The sequence below is a fragment of the Clarias gariepinus genome, chromosome 9 (assembly GCF_024256425.1).
Source record: "Clarias gariepinus isolate MV-2021 ecotype Netherlands chromosome 9, CGAR_prim_01v2, whole genome shotgun sequence".
Classification (NCBI taxonomy): Eukaryota; Metazoa; Chordata; class Actinopteri; order Siluriformes; family Clariidae; genus Clarias; species Clarias gariepinus.
In genome coordinates this window covers 33,615,247-33,643,215 of record NC_071108.1, presented here as the reverse complement: position 1 = coordinate 33,643,215, position 27,969 = coordinate 33,615,247, and the positions used below count along the sequence as shown (strand labels likewise).

General features: G+C 41.0%; 1 protein-coding gene across 2 annotated transcripts; it reads right to left on the bottom strand.

The window, feature by feature from the left end:
- Nucleotides 1-4: 4 nt before the first annotated feature.
- dbnlb (drebrin-like b) lies at nt 5-27,158 on the bottom strand. Of its 2 annotated transcripts, XM_053503763.1 has the most exons (15): nt 26,966-27,158; nt 17,998-18,053; nt 14,258-14,370; nt 14,107-14,181; nt 11,320-11,466; nt 8,691-8,768; nt 8,370-8,521; nt 8,206-8,248; nt 6,879-6,941; nt 5,937-6,051; nt 4,008-4,100; nt 1,749-1,814; nt 1,418-1,515; nt 1,200-1,281; nt 5-1,054 (listed from the first exon to the last, which is right to left on the bottom strand). In XM_053503763.1, exons 1-15 carry the CDS (start codon nt 27,046-27,048, stop codon nt 918-920), a joined length of 1,401 nt encoding a protein of 466 aa, XP_053359738.1. In that variant the 5' UTR covers nt 27,049-27,158; the 3' UTR covers nt 5-917. The 2 variants fall into 2 exon arrangements, with proteins under 2 accessions (XP_053359738.1, XP_053359739.1); XM_053503764.1 differs by lacking the exon at nt 4,008-4,100 and having other exon boundaries at nt 26,966-27,156.
- Between the last annotated feature and the right edge of the window lie 811 nt (nt 27,159-27,969).

The following is a 27,969-nucleotide window of genomic DNA, read 5'->3' as shown; positions in this document are numbered from 1 at the left end:
GCACTGCATTTTCACTTCCTTTATTTCAACATTCTGATTAAACATCTGAAGGAACCAGGCTCCCGCTGGTGGTCACATGATTACTCTGCATACAATTCAATGTTAGATTTCGAAAAAAAATTAAACATTATATTCACTCAGTCGCTCTTTTACTGGCACAGCCTTTACCACAAATAACCCTGCGGGGTTTCCCAGAGCTATGCACGTTAACAAAAATGTGGTGTAATTTAATAATAAAAAAGGAAAAAAGGGCAGTCGGAAAAAAAAAATCCGCTTTATCACCGTTTATGATTGTTCCCTGAAACTTAAAGAATAAAAAAAAATTATAATAAAAAAAAAAATCACAGTATTTTTACACATTTCAGAGCAGACAGGAAGGAAAGCGATGAGGTTTGCACAAGCACACGTGTTCAGATCATCGGCCGCGGCGTTTCACTGCTCCAAAATGTGCAGAAAAGGCAAAAACCAAGGCGAAACAAGACCTCAAAGCTCACGGCAGAGATAAATCCGTCTAATCCTAATTAAACAGTGTGTATTATTATCATCGTCTCGATCACCTCTAACAGGAATTGGTCCAGATTAGGAAAAACAAAAACAGCAGTATAAAACACAAATGCTGAAGAGACGCTTGGAACATCTGAGAGTAGAATGATATAATAACACCAACTAGTTAATGTGACACACAATTTTTGTTAGTTAGCCAGTGAGAACGGTCTTAATGTTAAAATAAAAAAAAAATAAAAAAAGTTTGACATGATTGGAGTTCTTTTCTTTCATCATCAATCAGTGTTTTGTTTTGTTTTTTTGTTTCAGTCTGTCCAATTCGGAACAAGCGACTCGTTTCCCTAAGCGACTCGGTGTCTAAGTGTGGGCGGGGCGAGATCGACATGAGCCCAGACGTGATTGGCGGAGCCGCTTTAGATGAGCTCGACGTAATTGGACGGGAACATTCCGAAATGGCCGTCCGGAGCGAAACCTCGCCACCAGCCCTCGTCGATCTCTTCGATGCCGGTGATGATGTCATCCGGGTCGAAGGAGATCTCAGTGTCATCGGCTACACACACACACACACACACACACACACACAGACAGACACAAACACAATCAATTATAATAGCTATAATAGTTTATGAAGCTGTCAAGGATTCACACACACACACACACACACACACACACACACACACTTGTGTAGTACTTACCTGCCTGGTAGTCATACAGTGCTCGAGCACACTGACCATGGTCACCTGCGGTGGTGTCTTTGTACAGGTCCTGTTCCTCTGCCTGAACACACACACACACACAAACACCATACATATGGAATTCATAATGTCAATTAACAACATGATGATGTATGAGAGTTTGTTTTATATAAAGATATATACATATGTGTGTGTGTGTGTGTGCGCGTTTGCTGGACCTGCTGTGGGTCCTCGTAAAGGTTCTCCTGCTCTGTAAGGTCTTCGTAGTGCGGCTGCTCCACATGAGACTTGTACTGATTACTGGCCGGCTCCACATCTTCACATACAAACACACAAAACACAGACAGACAGACAGACAAAAAGACAGTTTAGTCTGCAGATTTGTGCAACGCTCCTGTTTGGCCACACGGTGGCGCCTGGGTGCAGTTAAACTAAAAGCAGGGTTTGAATGGACAGAATGAGGGGTGACATGACAAACTAGCTGTAGGGTGTAGCTTTAGAGAGGTGTGCAAGTGTGAGTGTGTGTGTGTGTATGCGCGTGCATCCCACCTTCGTACTCTTCGTCAGCATCAACTTCCTCGTAATCAGTGTTAGACTCCACAACTCGGGTTGGTTCTACTTGTACACACACACACACACATGCATTTAAAAATACACAAACACACATATGCCGAAAACACTCGTGTCAGGGAGTCAGTTAGGTCTGAACTCCATCCCTTAAACACACACACAATTTAATAATACACACCGTTATATTTCTACTGAACTGAAAGTGTGTGAAGTGAAGTCTGATGATCAGGAGACGTGTGTGACGGAGTCGTTAGTTAGTTTTGTTAGTTATTATGAATTAAAACCAGACACAAGGAGGAAATTGTGTAACGATGATGAAGGGATGATTTGGCCATAAAAGTAACAATTTAAAATGCTTTGAAAAAAAAAAAGAGGAATAAATATTGTTAAAAACAGGAACGGTGATCTGCACCTGAATATTTACAGTGTGGATGAAATCAAAATGGCCGATTCAGAGCTTTTTGGACTTCAATTTTTATTTTTTTGTGTGTGTGCGCGTCTAAACATGGCTTGTTTGAGCACGACAACAAAAAAGTTAGTTCCAAATTAAAACCAGGACTTTTGATTGTGCAGAATAACAGAAGTCCTTTCCTTTGCTTCTCGTTATAATCCCCTCCTACTCCGCACTGATCCCAGAGTCTCACTAGTGCTTGGATTTTGGATTCAAAGCTATCCTTGTCTCACGTCCTGGCCTCCCAAGAACTCCTTTAACATGTGGAAATGTCTCGGAGCAAGGCCGGGGCTCTACGGGTGACGGGCCAATGACTCCCAGCCGAGTTTCTGTGATGTGTTAGTGATGTTGGTGAATGATTGTGTGTACAGTTCACACAGACGGATGCGTCTCTTCCGCGAGTTATCCAGCGATTTTGTCCAGGATTAGACGTTACACTGGCTGAATGCTGAACGACTCCAGCGGGATCTGATCCACCTCAGCCGGGATCATTATTCACGGATGTACAGTCTTCTTTTAGACGTTTGTTATTGTTAGTCCTCTGGCTTTTCCCGTTGATGGGGGTTGCAACAGCCAACCATTCGACTTCGCACAGGTTTTACACCAGACGCCATTCTCTAATTTCATCCAGGCTCGGGACCGGCACTGCATTCACTGGCTGGGGTTCGGGCACTGAGCGCGAATCGAACCCGGAACTTCCACATGGCCGGCGAGAAACAACCACTGAGCCCCTTCTTTAAAACGTTCGCACCGTTCTCATGTTTAACTGCGACTACGCGTCTCATCATCGTACTGTGCCTGAAATCTTCTGTAAATCTCAATTCAGCAGAAATTTGATTAGTCCTGGTTTGACTCGAACGTCAAAGCTTGTTTGTACAAGGCTGATTATTCACTTGATACACTCTTAAGGAGTTTAGAACTCATTCACAAAAAGTTAAAACCCTTTCGGTAGCTGGCTAGCTCGCCAGGATTGACAGGATCATTAAAAATTTAACGCTAACGTTTAATTAAAACAAATAAATAAATTAATTAAAACAAATAAATAAATAAATAAATAACTTTTACTTGCTTACTAAACCCATCATCATTGTCACACACCTGGTAGGGTGTAGTGTGTGTGTGTGTGTGTGTGTGTGTGTGTGTGTGAACATGAAGCAGAAAAAGGAAGGAGAGGACGAGTGCAGCAGCTAAGACACACAACACAGGACACACTCGTCACCCTGGACACAACAGGGCGGCCGTGTGTTACAGCGCCTCGTGAGTGTCGATGATGTGTGTGAAAAAGGAAAGGTTCCTCGAGGGTTCTTCTCTGGAGCTCTGAGAGGGGCGGGGATGGCAGAGTGGGCGGGGTTTAGATAGATTGACACTCTGGTTTGGTTCTTACATCTCTGCAAGGTTGAACTGTAATTAGCCTCGGAATCCTTTAGGAACCTTATCGTGAAGTTCCAGGAACCTTCAGCAGACTGGGCGTGACTGAGGGGGCGGAGCCTGGCGAAGTAAACACACACTTACATTTAAATCTGAGGTGTGGCACGATCAGGAAAGGGCAGGATTTCACACACACACACACACACACACACACACTTCCTGCTACGAGGTTGTGCTTCGGCATATTTCAAATATCTGAGCAACAGAGCAACGACTTTAACTTCCTGTGAACTTTCAGATTCAGATGTGTTCAGGCATCCAAAGTTCCTGGACGGTTCAGGTTCTCGAAAGGTTCCTGGAACTTCAGTGGGGACATGTATTTACAGCTGAATCGTGTGTGTGTGGGTGTGTGTGTGTACCTGTGGCTCGTACGGGTGAGGCTTGGCGTACAGGAGAGCGAGGCGGCTCAGGCTCATAAGGCTGCTTAGACAGAAAAGGGCTTTTCAACCGCCCTGACACACACACACAGAAACAGAGAGAGAGAGAGAGAGAGAAAAAGACACCGAATGAAAAGAGGCAGAAATGAGCAGACAGCCATAACACACACACAGAAGTTACACATTAAACAAAACCAGGACGTGAGCTTAAAGAGAGAGAGTTTAGTCATGGCGCTGACTTAACAACAGATAGACAGGGAGAAATGTAGCCAGAGGGGGGCGCTAACCATCTCAGAGAATAACACACACACATGAATTAGTGTTAGTTACACACCAGCAGACCAGGAAATCATCAGCTCAAAGTGATCATATCCGACCCTAGGAGACAAGAGGACCGCCCTCAGCTTGCTCAGGCTTGTGCTGCATACCCTTGCTGTGTGTGTGTGTGTGCAGTGTCGGCGTTCACACACTCCTCCTTACAAGGCAGCTGGGAGCCGATTATCCTGGAGTCACAGCTGTGCTTTCCCGCTGCATGTTCGAACATGTCTAGAAAAATCTCTCTCAAAAAAAGTGGGCGTGGCCTGACACTCTAACGAGCGGCTTGATTGACAGGAGGCCAACCTCGTACCTACTGTACAAGCTCGACTTGCACCTCATCCGAGCGTGTGCACAGCAGACCAGATGTGGTAATTATCTTGTAATCGCGCGCTAATGATTGCGTTAGACGATCTCCTGACAGATTTACGCTGAATGTTTTTCACTGTGTCACGTGCATGTGCGTGTGTAAATCACGTGACACTTAAAGCGCAGAGTATGTTCCCGGGAAATTATCTGATCTGTTAAGATTTAAATCGAGGTTAAACCTTAAAAGACTCAACTCCAGTAGGTGGCGATAATGCACCAAGCGATCATAAACTCGAAAGAAGACGATGCAATAGTCTCACAAAACGAGAGTATTTCCGAAAGGACTTCAAAGATAATGAACTTGGATTATGTCTTCTGCCCAAGCTGTATTTTTTTTTTTTTAATTCACCAATTTGGACATATTCAGAAGTTTACATGAATAACTTTACTAAAACGTGCAAATCGATTCCGATTCAACAAACTGAAAAAAGATCAACTCGACTGCGTAACTGGTTTAACTGTGCGGCTCTACAAAATAATAATAATAATTAAACATATAAATTAAATTTAAATTAAATCATTGTTATATGTAGAATTTTACAAATTTTCGGTTTTAATTCAAATAAATTTAGTCTGTATTCCACTTGATAAACAAGCGGCGCTGTTGTCATTTTGTTGTTTCTCGTCTCCTTTACCTTTGCGGTGTTTGGTGGGCGTGTCCAAATGCAAACCAGCCGTGTCGTGAACATGCTCAGCAAGTGGAAATAAGGCAAAAACTTTCGGTTTGTGTTTCTATTTGTTTGTTTGTTTGTTTGTTTTTAGGAATTCACAGGTTTTAGACATGTTCCAAAGTTTATTTAAATAACGTTAATAGAACGTGCAAATCGATTCTAACATTTGATTCAATAAATATAATAATACATCGACTAGACTACTTAACTCACTAAGGAGCAAAATTGCATATAAAAGATTTGCAGGATTTCCAAAATTATTCTTACTAAGTATTTACAAATAATTTAGATTGTATCCAGCTTTTTGCTATTTTCTCCCTTACAGGCATTTCCTTTTATGGAGTTTTGTGGGCAGGACCGAGTGCAAATTAGCCATGTTACTAACACGCTCTGTAAACACCCACATCCTGACGAAAAAAAAACTGAAATGTGGGATTTTGTCGACACTGAGTAAGAGATTAGATTAATTTAATTAAAAGTCTTAAATTAATGTTTGATTCGAAGTGATAATTTTTTTTTTGTGTGTGTGTGTGTGTGTGTGTGTGTGTGTTCTGACCAGGCTGTGGGCTGGAGGGTGTGTTGTCTGTGCTGCTGGATGGCATCCCTCTCTCTCTCTGCTGGAACATTTCTCTGGGGTTCACAGAACGCTGGGAGATCAGAGCAGCAGCCTCCTGTTGAGCATTTACACACACACACACACACACACACTTTATTACCACCAAGGATCACTGTACAGATTTCTAAAAGGAGAATTCTGTTAGTAGGCCAGAGAGAGATACAGCAAGACGGATAGAGGCAAAGAGAGAGTGAGACAGATAAAGAGAGACAGAGAGAGACAGAGAGAGATGGAGGCAAAGAGAGAGTGAGACAGATAAAGAGAGAGAGAGAAAGACAGAGAGAGAGACAGAGAGTGTGAGACAGATAAAGACAGATAAAGAGAGACAGAGATAGACAGATAGCAACAGAGAGAAAGTGAGACAGATAAGGACAGATAAAGAGGGACAGAGAGAGAGTGACACAGATAAAGAGACAGAAAAAGACAGATCGAGACAGATAGAGAGACAGGGGACAGATAGAGAGACAGAAAAAGACAGAGAGAGAGAGTGAGACAGATAAAGAGAGACAGATAGAAAGAGACAGAGAGAGAGTGAGACAGATCAAGAGGGACAGATAGAGAGTGAGACAGAGAAAGAGAGAGAGAGTGAGACAGAGAAAGAGAGACAGAAAAAGAGACAGATTGAGACAGATAGAGAGAGACAGATAGAGAGACAGAGAGAAAGAGACAGAGTGAGACAGATAGAGACAGAGAGAGTGAGACAGATAGAGAGAGACAGATAGACAGAGACTGCAGAGCTGCTGTAGGTTAATTGAAGCACTGATTCAGAAGGAGAGATGTTTCCGGTTAATCTGAAAGTAAAAGTGGAGAAATAAAAAGCCGAAGGTGAGTGTGAGTGGAGCTTTGAGTTCGGGTCGGTCGTCGTCTTTCTCACTCACGCACATTTGCTTTTTCCACCGATTCCGCGCGCTTATAGCTTTTGGGTTTGGCAGCCAGCTCCTCCTCCTAACACACACGAATACACACTTAACATGCTGCGAGAACCGGCCTCAGTTCTCGCAGTGACTTCAGAACATATATATATATATATATATATATACACACACAAGTTTCTGTGGTTTTAATAAAAACCATCACATCTAAGGACTTTAAGGAAAAAAAAAAACGCAACATTTTGAAATTTATTTCTCTATTTTTTTTTTTTACTTTATTCGGCCCTAACCCGAGTTACAGAGCCAACACAAATCATGACCAGTTAAGCAGGAAAGGGCTCGTCAGTGGTTATACTGCTGAAATAAAAAAAGATTTCATAGTAAAATAAATGAAACGAATAAAATAATAAATCACACAATGTCACTAAGTTATTTACATTTACAAGCTCTATTTTATAGTGTCCGAGTCATGCACAGACAACCACAAAACAATTTGTACAGTCTGTACCAGTAAAAGTGGGAGGAGCTTGTGTGGAGGTCGAACAGTAACGGGTGTGACGCTTCACAAAAATGGGCTGAATTTCATTAAACATGAATCATGCATATTAAACGTGGGTGTGTCTTAAACATAGGTAAGTTTATAAGAGTGTTAAACCCTATCATGTAGCGAGTGTGTGTAAACAATTCAGAAATTCTTGTAGTCAAAATTATGAAACGTTAATTGAAAAGGCGCATGCGAATAATAATAATAATAAAAGAACGAATATAAAACTTATTGGAAATTTTGGATTTCAATAAATGTTTCTAGTAGAGATGGGACTCGCCAGGGAGCAGCCGGTACGATATTATCATGATACTTCTGTTCCCATTCGATTTATATCGGGATAATGTAAGTATCACGATTATATAAATAGTTCCTGATTTTATATATTTTTTTTCCCTCCCAGATTTTGTTACAATTCTAAACAAACTTGGGAAATAACTTAGGTCCACAGCGCCCCTGCAGGATTACAGAGGAACTGCAATGTACTACTGCCTTAAAAACTGAAACTGAATTTTATAAAATCGACTTGTTCCCTCCCCATCTCTGGCTACTAGCTCCGCCCACACACCTTTACTAAGTTCTCTTGGTACCTGGGCGAGTAGGGGAACTGAAAAATGAGCACTTGAAAAAATGTAAATGAATGTAAAGAAATCCTCGCGGCGCTGAGCCACACCACCCCGTCCTGTACAGCAGGTTTATCTGACGCACTGAGATAAGAGATGAAGGTAAAGATATACACACACAAAATGACTACTTAATGAGTGTGTGTGTGTGAAGTATGCGCCTCGATTACCTGCTGTTTTTTCTGCTGACTATCAAGCTGCTGCTGGTACTTCCTGAAACACAAACACCTTTATCAGTACACACACACACACGCGCGCGCTAGTGTAACACTACACCAGTATTGTCGGTGCAGTAACGATCCTGTGTGTGTGTGTGTTGTGCGTACAGTCTCACCTCTGCTCGTCGATCTGGGACGCTCTCTCTTTGGCCGCCCTGTCCCTCAGCGCCGTCTCCTTGACCTCCCGGTCCTTCCTCTCCTTCTCCAGCTGCTGTCGCTCCTCCTCCACTCTCTTCTTCTCCTCCTGTCGCCGCTTCTCTTCATCTTTCTGAAAAAAAGACAGAAAGAGAGATAGAGAGAGAGAGAGAGAGAGGGAATGAAGACGAGCTTAAAAGAAACGATGCAACATACTGTACTGCACTTTATTACTTGTGTGTGTGTGTGTGTGTGTGTGTGCGTGTGTGTGCGTGTGTGTGTGCGTGTGTGTGTGTGTGCACCTCCGCCTGCGCCCAGAAGTTATCCTTGTTGGTCCTCTTGATTTCAGACATGGCGTTGGTCTTCTGGTACACAGAACCCTGCAAGGACAAAACACTTCTGTATGAGGGAGTGCATAAATATTGGCACCCTCTTCTTGATAAGACATGTTTGTTATAATTATCATTATTTAAAACATAAATAAATAACTAATAATTAATAAATAATTATGGGAAGTAATGATAATTATTAAAGTATTACATATATATGTGTGTAATAATTTAATACATCTATTACATATAATCTGTTTACAAAAGTTAGTACACCCCTCTAATTTCAGCAAACATTTTTGTATATCTTATATAGAAATGAAACTTTGATATATTTTAGAGTCGTCAATCTGCAGCAACATATTTTTGCCAAAATTATTACCGTTATTGTCAAAATAGCCGGCAACAAAAGAGATTACACTTCTGTGATAACAGCTGTACATCTTTAACCATGCAGGGTCACATGACCTATTCACCATGTTCATGTGTTTGTCAGTGGACAAGTAAGTGTGTCTCCAGACCTGAACCCTACTGAACTGGGGCGTCCTCAATCGGGGGGTGGCGAAGCATCATGTGTCTAACATCCAGCAGCTCCGTGATATCATTATGGAGGAGTGGAAGAGGATCATGTACAGCTCTGGTGAAGTCCAGGACCAGGACGTGATGGGTGACAACGGAGCTCACACACAACAGTGACACTTTGGACACAGTTTTGACATGTTCACTGAGGGTGTACTCAATTTCATTGCCAGTTTTTTAAGACAATAAAGTCTTTCAAACGATTCTCACTTTACAGTGTAAACAATTTTAGCCTGATGTCCCCTCCCCCAAAAAATGAATTTAAATTATATTTCTCATAATTAAAAAAAAAAAAAAAGTTTAATAAAACACTTAAAGTTAATGAGAGACAGATTTTTTTTTCAGTGTTCCGTATGAACGCTACATGCAATATATTAAACTTTTCATTAAAATTTTTTTGGAAGATAAATAAATAAATGTTTATGGATAAATTATTGGCACCCCTAAAACAAACACAACCCAACAACAACAACAACAAAAAAATGGTACATGACTTAAAAGTGTTCTTTGACACTTGATTATAGCCCACATTAGCACTTTGTCCTGATTATGATTTAGTCTCAGATCGTTCACTACTTCACTAGTTTCAAGTAGCTCTAGAATTGCTGGGAGGTGCCAATAGTTTTGAGAGAAGCATTTCGTAAACATCGAGAGCTTTGAATTTTTGTGTGCGGGGCGCCAATAATTCTGAATCTGCTTTAGCTACTGCTGCTGGTATTGAGGTTCGCGTTCCAGTGTGATGTGAATTGAGTATTTTTCTTCTCATCACGCCGCCCTGTTTATCACAGACATCGCTCTCGCCCCCTTTCATCCCTCTATCTTACGGATATAAAGTTATCGCTTCATCTTCTTCTCCTCCTCAAATTACGGCGTGTTTAGTCAGAGCTCAGGCATCTCGCTGGAGTTCGCCTCGAATACCAAGCGCTTGTTATAAAATGTCTCCGAATGCGAGACCGAGGTGAAGGACAAAGCACTCGGGCTCCGTCGCTGATCCTGAGCCAAACACACTACACACTACACACACACACACACACACACACACACACACACACACTGAAGCACATCATGTTCCAGAGCTTCTGCGCTTCTCTAAAGGATATTTTACACTTTTCATTTTCTCCCCAAAACGAGTTTTCCGGTTCTTGTCGTCAGGGGATTTTAAATGTGTTTACCTGAGAGCTGGATAACCTGAAATCCAGCTGTGGTGAGGAAGAAATCAACATCTGTACATATAATAAGTTCTACAACATGTAGTTCCCCTGGACCGGGTTTGTGTTCGTGTTTTTCCGCGAGTCGTACGGTTTTAATCACCATGGCGTGTATAATCACTCAGCTTTTTAATTTGTACAGGTATCAGTACTAAAAATAGCTAAGATCGCTGGAGCATGAGGGGTTACTAAAGGTCGAAAGGTGTGTGTGTGCCTGTGAGAGAGAGAAAGAGAGAGATTGAGAGGTATGGGCAAAGAAAGAAGAGACCCAGTGTGTGAAAAAGAAAAGATGGAGATATAAAAAGAGACAGATGGATTGAGAGAGAGAGATGAGAAAAAAGGTGTTTGGGTGCGAGAGAGAGAGAAGGAATGGAAGAGTACAGGGGAAAAGAGAGATGGTTTAAAAAAGAGATGAAACAATTGAGAGAGAAAGGGACTAAGAAGGAAAGAGAAACAGAAGGACAGAGAGAGAGAGAGTTGGAAAGAAAGCGACAGAAAGAAAGGCAGTTTGACAGAGAGAGAGAGAAAGAGAGAGAGACAGACAGAAAGCAGAAAGAGAGTATGAGAGAGAAAAGAATTGAAAAACAGAAAAATAGACGGTGTGTGGGTGAGAGAGAGAGAGAGAAGGAATAAAAGAGAGACAGAAGAATTAAAAGAAAGAAAGGGACAGAGCGAGAAAGAGATACAGACAAAAGAGAGGAATTGAGAAAGAGGGGGAAATAAAAACAGAGACAAGAATTCAAAGCGAGAGCGAGGGATTGAGAGAAAGAGAGAGAAAGAGTGGGAGAGAGAGAGAAAGAGTGGGAGAGACTCACCACTGGTCCCTGAGGTCCTGTGTCTCTGAAGCGGTTCGACTCTTTGTGGAAGCTGTAATTGGCTCCTGAAGCCTTGGCCACTTTCTGCATGATGGACTCGGGTTCCACGTCCTCCTCTGCGCGAGCGTTTATGGTCACATGTGCTCCCTAAGCAAACACACACACACACAGCTTATAAACTTGTAATGATGGTTTCAGTGTCGCGTATTCAACGGCTTTTATGTCGTGTCATTTGGTTCGGTTTAGAAAACCAGCAATCGAGGAATCTAAGGATGACTCTGCGCTATGTGAGAATACCAGATTCACACTTCTACCTGTTCCGATTGTGTTTGTTTGTGTGTGTGTGTGTGTGTGTGTGTGTGTGTGTGTGAGATCAGACCGAATGTCAACGCAACAACATCTCAGTTCTACAGAATGCTGGGGGGGAAAAAATCCCTTTTGTTAAACATAACACCTCTGATATCACAGGAAGAACGTGACCTCATGACCCCGAGGTGTGATACACACACAGTTCCAGTTCCTTTTTCCTGCAATTCCGCTTTCATACCAGTTATGTCCTCTACATGGAGTGTCCCCTGTCCTTCAGGTGTGGAGGCGTATGTTTACGATGTAGAACGCTGGACTTCGCTGTGTAGATTACGCTGCTCCACTGATGTCTGGAACAGACACGTTTCTGCCTGGGTTTTGATGCACAGTGTCTCCTGAAGAACCTTCTGGGGATTTTCCGGGCACACTGCCACTGTGTGTTTTTCTGATTTTTCATGCTGGATCTTGCCGCAGCTCTTGACACAGGCCAAACTCGTGTAACCACAAGCGCTCGAGGCTTTTCTCAGATGTTTGCTCTACTTGTCCGTGCGCTCAGCCGAAATACTCTCGGCCTGAGGCCTGGTGGTGCTGTGTTTGGATCTCTACAGGCTTCTGTTCCAGAGTCAAACTGGACGCTGGTTAACATAAATGTCCTACTTTCTGAATCATAATAATAAACAGTCCAAGAAGGACATTGTGGTCTTTAATGAGTTTTCCTGTGTAAATACTGTATGATGCGTTAAATCAATCCATTTATCAGTCCACATTGACATTTTTAAGAATAATTGGCTCCTCCTGGATCTTTTGAATAGATAAGGGTGTAAAGACGATCCTACAGCCTGTCTATACATGCTGATATTAGTATAGTAGATTATAAATTAAACATTTCTATGCATGATTTAGATTTGGATTGTTGATTTTGGGTTGAGTTGCTAATTCTAAGTTGAGACTAAGTTCAGTTATAGATTTTAGGTTAGAGTTAAACTGCCGATTTCGAGTTGAGCTGCTAATTGAGTTGATAATTTTAGGTTAAGTTGCAGACTTGCTGACTTGTTTGACTTGCAGACTTGCTTGATTTCCTCATTTTGAGGTAAATTGCTAAATTTGAGTTGAGGTGTTACTTTTGAGTTGAGGTGCTAATTCTGAGTTAAACTGCACATTTAAGTTGAGATTTTGAGCTGTAGTGCTTTGAGTTAAATTGCTGATTTTAAGTTAAATTGCTAATTTGGGTCAAGTTGATAATTTTGAGTTGATAATTTTAAACCGAGTTGCAGATTTTTAGTTGACTTGCTGACTTCGTTGACTTCCTTTTTTTTTAGTTAAATAGCTAAATTTGAGTTATTACTTTTGAGATAAGATGCTAATTTTGAGGTGAAATGCAAATTTAAGTTGGGTTTTTTTAATTGTAGTGCTTTGAGTTGAACTGCTGATTTGGGTCAAGTTGATGATTTGCATCAAGCTGCAGTGATTTCAGTAAATCAGACTTTCTGATTTACTTTACATGTTCATTTTAAGTTAAATTGCTAAATTTGAGTTGAGATGCCAATTTTAAGTTGTGATTTTGAATTAGAGTACTATGAGGTAAATTGAGAAAATTGAGATTGAAGTTGATTATTTTAAAACTTGCTAACTTAATTGGCTTGCTTCATTTGACTTAAATTACTACATTAGAGTTAAGGAATTAACTTCGAGTTGAGATGCTAATTTTAAGTTGTGATGATCATTTTGAGTTGAACTGTAAATGAAAAGTTTTTGAGCTGGAGTGCTTTGAGTTAAATTGCTGATATGGTGTTAAACTGCTGAATTTAAGTTGAGATACTGATTTTGAGTTGGATTTCTGATTGGTTTTGATCTGCATTCATCAGGGAAGGCGTTAAATGTGGGTCTGTGAGGTTTTTCTTTGTAGTCAATGTGTTTAGTCAGAGATCAGTAACAGTTCCTGTATACTCTTTATAAGCAGTAAAACAGAAACACTTACAGAATCTACAGAAACAGCCCGCATAATAATTCTGGTTACATTCAAAAGTTCTAAAATAAATGCACTCCTAAACAACGGGGTATTAAATGCTACTGTGAAGTTGTTCTCTAGAGCATCACATTTGTTTATTTAATGCACAGAGGTTCATCAAGCTGAGGTTCATCATACATTTTCCTACTAGACGACAGAAGTCTGGATGCAAGCAGAGTATCACCAAAATCCCACCCCTGGTGTGCTCCTATTGGCTGCAGAAGCAATGCTGAAATCATCCTTAATGAACAGATGTTTAGGTTGTGTTGTGATGTATAAAATGTATTGTCTAAATATATGAATAAAAACTGGAAATAGATGAAAATCCCAAAACATTGTGGTGCTGTTTACATTCTTACTGCCAAAACCAATAAGTGCTCTGATAATAAAATCAGACCCAAGTAGGACGACTACTTATTAACACATCAATCCACCCACACACCCATTTGTGTAGAAGCCAAGAGAAGTGTCACCTTTAGAAAATTAGCCATCGAACTAACATGGTTGGCACACAGTCCTTTCCTGGCATCTTTCACACCTTCGCCAGTCTGAAAAACACAAACACAAACACTGTTAAAGACCGACAGGAAGTGAACTGTATCGCTATAAATGAAGAACACTCACCCAGTTGATCAGGACGTATTTCGGGAGGCCGGAGTTGGGGTCTTGGACCCGGCAGAAGGCGTACATCACCTTTCCGCTGTTTAACTCTTCAACCAGCTCCTCCAGCCCTCCATCTAAATACACACACACACATAAGGACTGATTTAACAAAAACTGAAAAATTCAAACCCAGACATTTCTCCAAAGTTCCATCTCAAACATTTCTCCAAGTTGGAAAAAGCTGTATTAAAAGAGTGACCCAAGGTGAATAAAAAAAGTTGAGATATTCTTAGCTGTCATTCTTTAAGCTAATCTGGTCAACGCGAGTTGATAATATTAGGTGAATTGATGATTTGAGTTTAAATTACTGATTTTGAGTTCACTTACTGATTTTCATTTGAATGACTAATTTTGAGTTGCAGATTAAGTTGGTATGCTGCCTTTAACATTGATTTTAAGTTGAGTTGCTGAATTTGAGTTAAATTGTTGAATTTGATCCAATTTAGAGTAGAACTTTAGTTGCTGAATCTATGTTGCGTTCCCAAATGTAAGCTGATTAGATGGCTTTAAGTTGAATTTCTGATTTTGACTTGAGTTGCTGATTTGAATTGATTTTGGGTTGCGTTGCTGAATTTGAGTTAAATTTTGTGCTAAATTGCTTTTGATCTGAGCTGCTAATTTTGCATAGAACTATTGATCTTTAGTTGAATCTATGTTGAGTTGATGAATTTACGCTGAGTATCTGATGATGGCTGAATTTGAGCTGCTCATTATGAATCGAGTTGCTCATTTGCTCATGGGGTGAACCGTGGTTTTTAAGTTGAAACGCTGATCGAATTGAACTGCTAGATTCCAGTTATGCTGATTAAAGTTCTGCACAATATCGATCTATTTAACACGTATAATAAAGAGAATCGAAATATGCTAATTTTATACACATTTCTCTGCATTGAAAAAAAAAAAAACAGACAACGCTTTCATAGTGAAAGTCTAAGTGGGGAGTTCTGTGGCGCGGGTGGTTTCTGAAACAGAGGAAGCACAGGTAGGTGTCTAACATAGATACAGACCTGTTTTATCTGTTTAAACTGCTGGACTGAGCTGCTTTTTTTACGTAATTCTAGGTTTAAGTTGAATTGTGAATTTTAAAGTTAGCTGCTGAGTTGAATTGCTGTTACTGCTGTGCACAACTGCTGCCAGAAGGGAAGTTGTATGTCCAAAAACATGACTTTTCAGGAAAAAAAAAAGATTAAACTTGTATTTATAAAGGAACTGAACACTGCGTTGTCAAAGTTGGTGTTGTGTTTATACACTTCCAGAAGAACTCCATCAATGTGAAAAACAGTACTTTTAGGTTGTCAGCTGACTTCATGTTATTGTCTACACCTGAGGAACTAAAGTAACCCCAAATCATAACACTGCCTTCAAGAGGCTTGTACAGTGGAAACTATGCATGACGGGTGCATCGTTTCATGCGCTTCCCTTATTACCCTGACACGCCCATTACTCTGGAATGGGCTCAATCTAGACTCATCAGACCACATGACCTTTTTCCCCCATCTCTCCAGAGTCCAATCTTTATGCAGCAAACTAAACTGTCTCACTAACAAGTGTTTTTTTTTATAGACACACAGATGTTTCGTCCCAATCCCGTGAATTCTTATCATATTGTGTGGGTGTGGAAATGCTCTTACTTTCACTATTAACCATAGCTCTGGTTTTTACTGATTATTTTTCACCATGCAATTTCAAGTGTCTAAGTCATATCTGTTCATGATTTTTTTTTTCTAACCACATTTTTCGTCCACAAAGTTGACAGTTTAGCACTGTCCTTTCAGGTTTTTGATAACGTGTTAAATGGGTTCTTGACCCAGTTTCAGTCATTTCAAATCTCCTTAGTTGTTTTCTTTGCTTTGATGCAGCCCAATAATTTGACCCTACACTTTTTTGGCCAGCCAGTGTATATAATCAGATACTTGAATGTGTTATGATATAATTAAACGGTGTTACGATGCTTTTGAGCAGCAAAGGTTGCAAAAGTTTCCCATTGCTGATCTGAACAGCACCTGATAATTTAAGTGAATTACATTGCATCATCATCATATTATTATTATTATTATTATAATTTAACTATGTGTGCACACAAATGTACCTGTCATTAAATAAATCTTGCCAAAATGTATTGTTATGAATAGATTAGATGCTATAAAAAGGCACTGAAATATGATTAGACGGTAAACTCTAAACCTAATGCTGTTTGGCTGCGCTGGTCCCTGCTCCCATGTCTCAGGCTTCAAATAGATAAAACCTTTATAGACTTAGTGTAAAGGAATCTTTGTACTTATTCAAACAATGACATCTTTATTTAGCCCTGCTGCTTCTGCACTGAAAAAAACAAACAGAGACTGTCTCCAGACAACTGCAGTAACTTCATTCGGATGACGGCGAGGGCGGAGCTATGAGGTTTTGATGACTTTTAAGGATCCAATCGGGTGACGAGGTTTAGTCACAAGCATGTTCTAACACTTATCATTGGTAAGATATTTGTAACAGACTGATATATGGACATACAAGGTTTTCACTCAATGTGTAAACTGATCTAGTGGAGGATCAACAAGATTTTTGCCCAATATGGCCTCTGACTTCCGTTCTCTTATCTTATTTGCAAAAAAAAAAAGTCTCCGATGCAAGAAGACCATGTGATGCATATTTCAAAACAAAGCAACACGTATTGTGAAATCTTTGTGTATCGCAATATGATGAATTTCAATACATTTCCTCACCCTAAAGATTCTGGAAAGTTGGAGTCAAATTGCTGACTTGTATTTGAGTTGATGACTAAGTTGAGGTGCTGATTTTTTTCAGTCGAATTGATGATTGTTGAGTTGCTAATTTTTTTTTTGGAGATTCTGATCTGATTACATTTCTGATTCGACTGAGATGAGTTGCGTTTAAAAAAAAATCTTGCTAATTTTATTTTTTTTGTTTGTTTTGCTGGATTGTTGATTTTGTGTTGATTTTTAGATTTGGAAATTATTTGTTAATTATTTGTAAATTAATTCGGAGGTTTTGAACGGATTCACTGATTTTAAGCCGAGTTGCTGGTTTTGAGTTAAAATTGCTGATATTGAGTTGATTTAAAGTGATTATTTTGAATTGACTTGTTAACTGAGTTGAGCTGCTTATTTTTAGTTGAGTTACTGATTATAAATCCAGTTGCTGATTTTTAGTTGACTTGGTGATTTTGCTTTGAGGTGTTGATTTTGAGTTGATGATTCTGGGTTACTGATTTTGAATCCATTTGCTGATTTTGGTTTGAGTTGCTAATTTTTTGAGTTGAGTTGATAATTTTGCTTTAAGCTGCTGATTTTGAGTTGAGTTACTGATTTTGAATCCAGCTGCTTTGTTATTTTTTATTTAAATCACTGAGTTCAGTTGGTTTTTTTTGTGGAACTGCTAATTTTAGGCCACGTAGCTGATTTTGAGTTGACCCACACAGCCGTTTAAAATAAGACTGTCTCCTTCTTTCAGAGAGAAATGAGTTGACCAGCTTGCTGCCCATCTTGTCAGTTCTCAACTATAAGTCTAAATATCTTGACTGTCTGCACCACACAAACACTGTTAAAATAATGCTGTCCACCGTAACAAATTCCCCTAGAAAAGAACCTGTACATTATTTAAAACATTCCATATGTAGAATATCGCAGCATATCGCAGTGTATAATATACAATTACCAGGGAATAAAGATGTCAGAAACACTCACCCCCTTTACTGGCCAGCCGGATGTCATTGCTGTTTCCTTCGTAGGTGAACAAGGCCCTGGGAGAAGACCAGAATACAGTTAATGCTCCACACAATGCACAGCTGATGCAACGACACTTACGATCATGCGAACCACAGCGTGGTCACTTCGTGCTCATTTCCCTGCATTGTGAAAAGAACAGACCACATCTCTCGTGATAAATGTCTCAGGCAGGTCTGAGGCGCTGGTGGTTTATGAAATATGAGAAACGCAGGTGTGTGTTTGTACAGATCAGTGTGTGTGGGTGTGTGTTCTCAGCATAAAAAAAACTTTAAACAGACAGTGAGAGATTATTCTTATATTACACCATAATTCTTTAGCAGCGCATTCAAAGAAATGTCAGTCATGATCGTTTAAGTGATTGGCAGGAGACTGTTATGTAGCTCCGCCCATTTCACAGAATCCGGGCGGAACACGCAAAGCGCAGCGCTGTTAGAGAATAATTGTTAGTCTGATTTACCCCAGACACACCTCAGGTTTGAGACGAATTAAAAGCCTGCAAATCTTTGCTCCCATTAAGTCCTCGTGTACACACAGTTGCGTAAAGCGCTCTCCTGTAATAACACTTTATAACTTATTAAATCCAAAACACTAGGACAACAGACCAGGGGGAAAAAAATAAACAAAAAACAGCTGTGCTTTTGAAAGAATTCTGCGAGCTCGTGACTCCCACAGACAGCTCTTGTATGAGTGGGTGTGTGTGTGTGTGTGTGTGTGTGTGTGTGTGTGTTCAGCCACTTGTGTACGCAGGAAGCCGTGTCAACTTCCTTCCTTCCTGTAACCTGGAGGCCGTGGAGCTAGCCCACACTGACGGTGTTTACAGACACACACACACACTGTAAAAAGATAAAAAGTGTTTGGAGACATGTCTGACTCGACTCGTGTTTTTCGCTGACTCTGCAGATTTCCCCAAGAAGAAAAAGAAGAAGGCTGAAAAAGTCCCAGCATGCACCGTGTGGTATGCAAATCTGAGATTTTCTTCCATCAGAAGAAGCCCCTTGGTGGAGAAGTTCTCATGAGCTCTAGTGGAGTAATGAAAAAAAAAAAAAAAAACCACACACCAGATGTCAGGGACTACTTTTTTTTTCTTCCCATGTCATGGTATTGTTGTGTGAAATTCTGTGCTTGCTAAACAAACACACACAAAGACACACACACACACACACACACTGCTTGGTGCTGCAGAATCCTGACTGAGCTGTTTGACAGAACGCCGAGACGTCAAACTGGTTCGCCCGAGGACAGACGAGTAATCACGAAATCCTCAGGGGCGAAATCCTCAGACTCAGACGTGGCTCGTGGGTGGGACTAACAGAAAGTGAAAGACAACCAAAACAAGCTCCTGACTGCATATATATATATAAAAACACAAACATTTAAATAGTGTTCCTCTTTCTTGCAGAAGCGAGGAACTTGGTGTTTTTTATGCTTCATCAGCAGCAGGGATGGAAAAGCACAGGCGTTCCAGCAACAAGAATGAAATAATAAACCCGCGTGTGTTGATAAATGCGCTTGTGAGGTTTTCAGGATGTATTTATACCACACGGCGCCGCTGAGTTCTCTAATCTGATCGCTCGCAGAGCATTTTCTTAAAAATCCTGTAGAGCTGATTCACAGCGAGACTGCCGATCTGATCTGATCTGATTAGGGTTTTGTTCCCTGTGATTCGATTTGATTTAACATCACTTATGATTTTTCTGTCAGATTTGTCTTAAGCAGCTGTATTTCTTACAGGATTAAAAAGGTCACGCCTCATACAAAGCCATAATCTTTTTTTTTTTTTTTTTTTGCTCTAGATTCCAATCCAGTAGGCGGCGGTATTGAACAAACCGCTTAAAAACTCCAAAGAAGAAGAAACAATAATCTTACAGACTGATGGAAATGGTTCAAAATTTAGTAAAAACTTTTTTTCCCCACCAGTTTAACATTGTGTACCATTTGAGAGCGATACTCTCACCAAACACGAGGATTCGCGAGGATTTTACAAACTAACTTTAATTACAAGAGTTTAACATTTAAACTGTGCAGCGTGAATTATATAATACAGAATGATTATTTCTGAACAAACTTAGCAAATAATTCACTCCTACCATACACAATGGAAATGTGTAGATAGTTGAGAGAGCGCCACCTGTAGGATTTTAGAGAAAGGCAGACCTTTTACCGCCGCAAAAGTCTCAGAACTCGAAGTGACAGTGAGCGCGGGGGTATGCACGGCGGCTTTTAATGATTTTCCAGACTACTTAGCGCTTGCGGTGTTGTGAGACTGGTGTAAGCGTGTGTAATGAGTGTGTTTCAGGCTAATTTACTCACAGAATTTGGATAAGAGAGTAGGTCGGAGCCTTTTTATTTTCTTACGTTATCAAAAGCACAACTTTTGTGATTCCCGGCCAGGCCCGATTCCCGTCTCCGAGTGCATGGAGTTTGCATGTTCTCCCTGTGCTTGGTGGGTTTCTTCCGGATACTCCGGTTTCCTCCCACAATCCAAAGACATGCAGATTAGGCTAATCGGCGCTTCCAAACTGCCCATAGTGTGTGAATGAGTGTGTGTGTGCCCTGTCCTAAGTCTCCTGAGATAGGCTCCAGGCCCCCTGTGGTCCTGAATACAGGATAAAGTGGTATAGACAATAAGTGTGTGAGTGATTCAGTGTACAGTGTAGCCGGGATTAAGTACAACTGACTAAAATTGTAACTGAAGTTCAAACTTGCGCCAAAACCTGCGGTCAAACTTTTTAAAGCGCGTGAGCGAGACGTTACCATGGAAACCATCACACGTCCAGATGAATATAGAAACCTGTGATTTCAAACAAGACGTCTGAGAGGAATGAAAATAGCAGGTACTTCACGTTTCACATCTCTTTCTTTCTCTAGATCTGTCTCTTATCAGTCTGTCTTACTGCCTTGTTCTCTTTTTCTGTTTCTCACTCTCTTCCTGTCTACCTGTCTCTCTCTGTCTCTTTGTCTCTCTGCTCCTCTTTTGCTTATCTTTCTTTGTTATTTTTTAACATGCTTAATGACTGATTTAAGTATTTCTCCACAGAATTAGCGGCGGCAGGAGCGAGTCTTTCTCGAGCGCGCCGGAGTCTCGTCCCCGTGAGAGGGAAAGCCTGTGTAATTAATTCAAACGGGCCGTTCCTAATTACTTTTTCTTTTCTCGTTCTCGAAGGAAGCCGTGGTCGGCGCTGCAAGAACCGTTACTTCCTCGTGACCTAATCAGCACTGTAAGTTAGATCGAGAGTCGCACTACAGGATACACACACACACACGCATGCGTGTATGCACACACGTAGGCCTAAGAGGAAGTTAAGACTCAAAAAGATAACTTAAAATAGGAAACTGCTCGATATTGTTTCTTCTTTGAGAGCGTTTCGGCTTGAGCTCATCACACTGAAGTCAGACGTCTCATATCGCGCACTCTTTACTTCATGATACGCTATTAAAAATCATATTGAGAATTTAATCAGTACTCAGTCGCTCTGACACTAAAACCCTCTGAGTACTACACGGACTTTTACATACGATATGATGCTACTGCTAGAGATGGACAAAAAAATCTATTCAGTTAGATATTTTGTGTGGCGATTCATGCATTCGAAATAAATTTTTGGTTTGAAAATAAATTTTTAATTAATGTAGAATTGTAACAAAATCTCAAAACAAGAATAAAATAGATTCGGGACATTTATAAAACCGTGATATTTATAGAATCGCAATGCAAACAGAATCGGCACTGTGATAACATCGTATCGGGTCGTCCCTGGTGATTCCCGTCGAAGTCGTACGCAAACTAGGGACATGTCCACACATAGCCGGGTGTTTTTAAAAACTGAGATTTTTTTACTTTTTTCCACACAACCTACGTTTTAAAAATATCTTTGTCTACATGAACATACAAAACGCCTGGTAAATGCTGTCAGGAGCGTCCCTGATCGACACGGCGAATCAGAAGCCTAGACAAAACGTCATTACCGGTTCCGCCATTTAGAAATCCGACCGGGTCTTGTCCAAAACCGCAGTAGCTGTCTGCGGTGTCCGTGTCTTCACAGTTCTGTTTGTAGCAGCAGTGAGTGACGCAATACATTCAGGCACCTCTGTTCGTTAACGTAAAACTGAGATTTAAAATATCTTCACTTCGGACGAAGAACTCTTTCCAAAAGCTCAGAGTTCACTGATCAAAATAGTGTGTGCATGTGGACGGAAGGATAAAAACCGCAGATAAAAATCTCAGTTTTTAAAAATACCCGGCTGCATGTGGACAGGACCTGAATACCACAATACCGCATGGCCGAACACATGACACGACTGAGTCTGTGAGTGATCATTACATACCAGGCGTGTAAACTTGTACAACATGAAGAATATTCTGTATGACTTGTATCTATATACCTTATATCTGTGCAACTTATATCCTAGAATTACGTTATGTGCATATTTATTCTTATTCTTGGTTAGAGTGTTTTTATCACTATTAAAACTACTCATTGATTTTTCTCTTTTCTCTTTTTAATTTGCACAGTCTGGATTTTGTCGCAATCGCATTTAACTACTGCTATACTTGTACCATGTACACTACCGTTCAAAACTTTTAGAACACTTGCAAATTTCTTTGTTTTTGTTTAGTGATTTATTTTCTACATTCTACAACAATACTGGGGATTTCAAAACTATAAAATAACACATATGGAATTAGGTAATTACGTAACAACAAAAAAAAACAACAATTAGTTGTTATTTTAAGACACAGAGGTCAGCCTTTCTGTAATATTTCTTGCAAGAACAGTATTGTCAAGTGGATTCGCAAAATCCGTCAAGCACCATAATGAAACTGGCTCTCATGAAGGCCATCCCAGGAGGGCGAGACCAAAACCTACCTCTGCCTCAGATGAGAAGTTCATTTAGAGTTATCAGCCTGAAAAATGACTAATTAATTAGAGGCGTTATGAAGTCTTTACAGAGCAGAAGTAGCAGAAACATCTCACCATCAACTGTTCAAAGGAGATTAATGCATTTTTTGGACGCCTTTAGCATTCCTTTACAATGTAGAAAGAAATAAAAATCAGGAACGATCGTGGAGTTAGAAAGTGTTCTAAAACTTTATTATTATTTAGTTATATTTTTTTAAAATGTAATCCGTTATTCAGACAATTTATGTAATCCGTGAGCCAGACAGCAGTGATTCCGTTAGTGTTTGTGTTTGTGTGTGTGTGTGTGTGAGAAAGTCGTCCTACATGCCTGCCCCTGATAATCCGCCCCCTCTCACTGAGTGATGATGGTAGAATAATTATAAAGGTCTTGACTAAAACAACATGCATGAGGAATCACAAAGGGGTTTTCATTTTCTGCAGAGGATAAGTACTCAAACTAGTTACTTTTATCAGAAAGAAACGCTGTAATGTAACTGATGACTTTTTAAAGACAGTAATTTTGTAAGAAGTTACTTTAAAAAGTAATGCGATCCCAACACGATCTGACGAGTGGCACAACATTTAGGGATGGCGAGTTTGAATCCGGACTGATTTAGCAGACACGTGTGGCAGGGAGTCCAGGGACCAACAGGAAAAAGTTTTTCGTCAAGAGACGCTAGCCGATGGCTGATTTTATACATTTCTTGCACATTATGTATTTATTTATATTTCCGTCTCCGTGTATAGCGCATGTGCTGTTACGTCTGATGGTCATCATCTACCTTAGTCTTTCTGTCACAGTCACGCACCAACAATCATTTTGTCCTGCCATGTGAAAGTCCCGGGTTCAATTCCCAGCCAAAGCCCAAACCCCAGCCACTGGATGCAGTGGGGTTCATGGCGATACACCATGAATTAAATGTTTTACTATGGGCGGGTCCTCGCTGAAGCTCACGGGCCATGCGAAGCCTCGCCGCGAGTCAAACCGCATAGGTGAGATAGGGGTGTAACTGTTTGACACATACGCATTGAGCGGATACATAAAGCATCAAAGGGAGTCAATCGAAAACAGGTCTCGGAATAAATAAAAAAAGCTGGTATTCAGTGCTGAGATATGATGGAGTGTGAGTTTGCTGGAGTAAGTGAGCGTTTAAGCAAACAAAAATAAAATCAGGGTGCAGAATAGTTTTTGTCATGAAAATAACAGCATCCTACCCCAACTCCCGATTACCGGTTAGCTTGTTTAGCTCCGCCTCCTTGTTACACGATAACATGTTACACTATTTAAGTGAAACCAGTGACCTTGACTGATACAGCAGTCCAGGATTGTTGTCAAGTAAATAAGTAAACTCGTGAATGCAGTGTGATCTGAACGCAGGGAAACACACGCGAGTGAATCAGAAATGAGACCGCATGTGTGTGTGAATTTAGATCGTGATTTTTCTTTTTTCGACTAATCGTACAGCTCTAACGCGAACACTAACTGGTGTCGAACTGGCAGTAAAAGTTGTCGTCAGTGGTGCAACGCTCCACCAATGAATCACCAGTGCTCCTAGTAAACAGGATGCTGGGCTGAAGTCTAAGCACATGGAAATGCAATCACCTGGAACAGAAGCTCACAGATCCTTACTTCTATACTCATGATTAGGGATGCACCGAAATTTCGGCCGCCGAAAATTTTCGGCCGAAATAGCATTATCGGTTTCGGCTGAAACGTAAGAAAGCGCCGAAAATAAAAGCCGAAATTGTCGCCACGCCTCTCCCATCCTCCCGTCTCGTTCGCGCTGTCATTACGCATTAAACACGGAGTATGTCGGCGGTTTGGAAGCACTTCAAAGTTTCAGATGAGGACAGCAAAGTTGCAATAATTGTAATTGATTTGTAGTTTTTTTAATACAAACAAATAGAAAATATTTTAAACATGTTTTTTAATGAAGCCATTTTCGGTTTCGGTATCGGTTTTCGGCCAAGTGCATTAAAAATTTCGGTTTTGTTTTCGGCCCAGAATTTTCATTTCGGTGCATCCCTACTCATGATATCTGTGCTGAGCTAGCAAGTGAGGCCTCAACGCAGGAGGAGGAGTAGGAGGAACATCAGGAGCAGGGGGAACGGGAGAAGGAACAGCCAGAGGAGGAGGAAAAGCAGGAGAAGGAAGAAACAGCACAAGCAGGAGAAACAGCAAAAAAGGGAATACCGGTATGGAGGAACCGGAGCAGGAAGAACAGCAGGTGGGAGAGGAACAGCAGCAGGAACAGGAAAAGTAGGAGGAAAATCAGGAGGAGCAGGAACACCAAAGGGAACAGAACAAAAAGGAGGAACAGCAGGAGAAGGAGGTACAGTACAAGCAGAAGAAAGAGCATGAGGAGGAGAAAAAAAACGCAGGAGAAGGAACAGCAGCAGGAGGAACAACACAAGGAAGAGGAACAGCAGCAGGAGGAACAACACAAGGAAGAGGAATAGCAGCAGGAGGACCAACACAAGGAAGAGGAACAGCAGCAGGAGGAACAGCAGGCAGAACAGCACAAGGAAGAGGAACAGCCGAAGGAGAAGGAACAGCCAAAGGAGGGGGAACCGCAGGCAGAGGAACAGCAGGAGGAGGAGGAACAGCCGAAGGAGGAGGAACAGCCGAAGTAGGAGGAACCGCTGGCAGAACAGCACAGGGAAGAGGAACATCAGGAGGAAGAGGAACAGCAGGAGAAGGAGGAACAGCTGGAGGAGGAGGGACCGCAGGCAGAACAGCACAAGGAGGAGGAACAGCCGAAGGAGGAGGAACCGCAGGCAGAACAGCACAAGGAGGAGGAACAGCCGAAGGAGGAGGAACCGCAGGCAGAACAGCACAAGGAGGAGGAGGAACAGCTGGAGGAGGAGGAACCGCAGGCAGAACAGCACAAGGAGGAGGAGGAACCGCAGGCAGAACAGCACAAGGAGGAGGAACAGCTGGAGGAGAAGGAACCGCAGGCAGAACAGCACGAGGAAGAGGAACAGCCGAAGGAGGAGAAGGAGGAACAGCTAGAAAAGAATGAGGAACAGCAGAAGAAGCAGAAGCAGGAGGAAGCGTAGGCGGAACAGCACAAGGACGAGGAGGAGGAGGAACAGCAGAAGAATCAGCAGCAGGAGGGAATGCCAACGGAACAGCACAAGGAAGAGGAACAGCAGCAGGAGGAACAGCAGGCAGAACAGCACAAGGAAGAGGAACAGCCGAAGGAGGAGGAACAGCCAAAGGAGGAGGAACCGCAGGCAGAGGAACAGCAGGAGGAGGAGGAACAGCCGAAGGAGGAGGAACAGCCGAAGTAGGAGGAACCGCTGGCAGAACAGCACAAGGAAGAGGAACATCAGGAGGAAGAGGAACAGCAGGAGAAGGAGGAACAGCTGGAGGAGGAGGGACCGCAGGCAGAACAGCACAAGGAGGAGGAACAGCCGAAGGAGGAGGAACCGCAGGCAGAACAGCACAAAGAGGAGGAGGAACAGCTGGAGGAGGAGGAACCGCAGGCAGAACAGCACAAGGAGGAGGAGGAACCGCAGGCAGAACAGCACAAGGAGGAGGAACAGCTGGAGGAGGAGGAACCGCAGGCAGAACAGCACGAGGAAGAGGAACAGCCGAAGGAGGAACAGCTAGAAAAGAATGAGGAACAGCAGAAGAAGCAGAAGCAGGAGGAAGCGTAGGCGGAACAGCACAAGGACGAGGAGGAGGAGGAACAGCAGAAGAATCAGCAGCAGGAGGGAATGCCGACGGAACAGCACAAGGAAGAGGAACAGCCGGAGGAATCACAGACATTCTAAGATGATAATCTGACCTTATTATGTATTTAGAAATTTTCATATTTTTTCCATAATATATAATTTTTTTTAAACTATTTTTTTTTACTAATGTAGACACTGGGGTGACCTTGCAGTGAGCCTGTATTATAAGAGGAACAGCAGGAACAGGGGGAACAGGGGGAACAGCCCCAGGTCAGGATGGCCGTTACCGCCGAGCTCGTGCAGATAAACGCAGCTACGAGACGTCGTAACGCTTCATTACTCACCAGTTGGTCTCGGATTTCTCGTCCACCACCTCTTTATACGCGGCCGTGAGCGCTGCGCCGTTCTTACTCAAATTCACAGACATTATAAATTACAAATAATATTAATAATAATAAGAAACCGAGAGAGCTTCACACACATACACACACACACACACAGCACAGTGAGACTCGGGCGATGGGGCGCTGAGCCACGCCTACCGGAAGCGCTGAACGCTGCGTCATTCCGCACGCTGACGTCACGCTTGACGTGTACGCTGTTTTTAATGTTAATATTCATTTACCTTAAACTTATTTTTCAGGTAATTATTCACAAGGAAAATGAGCAAAGGAGAATCAGGATTTTTTTTCCCACAAAATATGAAATAATAATGAAACTAAAAAAAAATAAAATATATGGAATATTTATATTTTTTATATTTTACTGTAATATACCTCTGGCAGAAGTGGATCTATTTCTTGATCAATATTTGTCTTATTAATTAATTTTCTTCTATTGTAAAAAAAAAAAAAAGTGTACTATGAACCTAAATAAATGTTTATTATTTATTTATTTATTATTATTATGATGATGTTTATGTTGTGTGTGTATATATATATATATATATATATATATATATATATATATATATATATATGTGTGTGGGTGTGTGTGTGTGTGTGTGAAAGATTTATCTTGTATATATTTTTGCCAATAATTGATCTATTTATTGGTAGATATTTGTGCTATTTAATATTTTTCTTCTATTGTAAAAAAATATATTAACAAAATAAACCTAAATAAATGTTTATTATTATTATTATTATTATTATTATTGTTGTTGTTGTTGTTGTTGTTTTCTGTGCTGGTTTTAATTTTTATTCCAAGATTTAAATTAGAAAAGAAACCAAACAATTATTATTATGTATATAAATATAAAAGAGGCAACAACAAAAAAAACTAAGAAACAAATAAAATGTAAAAAATAAACGTTCAGAGATTTGGATCTCTAAACGGAATCATAAAA

Bases quoted from the DNA above. Each gene is read 5' to 3' on its own strand.
- dbnlb (XM_053503763.1), bottom strand. From the start codon at position 27,048: ATGTCTGTGAATTTGAGTAAGAACGGCGCAGCGCTCACGGCCGCGTAT. The intron at 18,054-26,965 runs GTGAGTAATGAA...GTCTTCTCCCAG, and splicing joins GAGAAATCCGAGACCAACTG to GGCCTTGTTCACCTACGAAG. The intron at 11,467-14,106 runs GTGACACTTCTC...GTGTTTGCTTAG, and splicing joins CGATGGCTAATTTTCTAAAG to GGAGCACATGTGACCATAAA.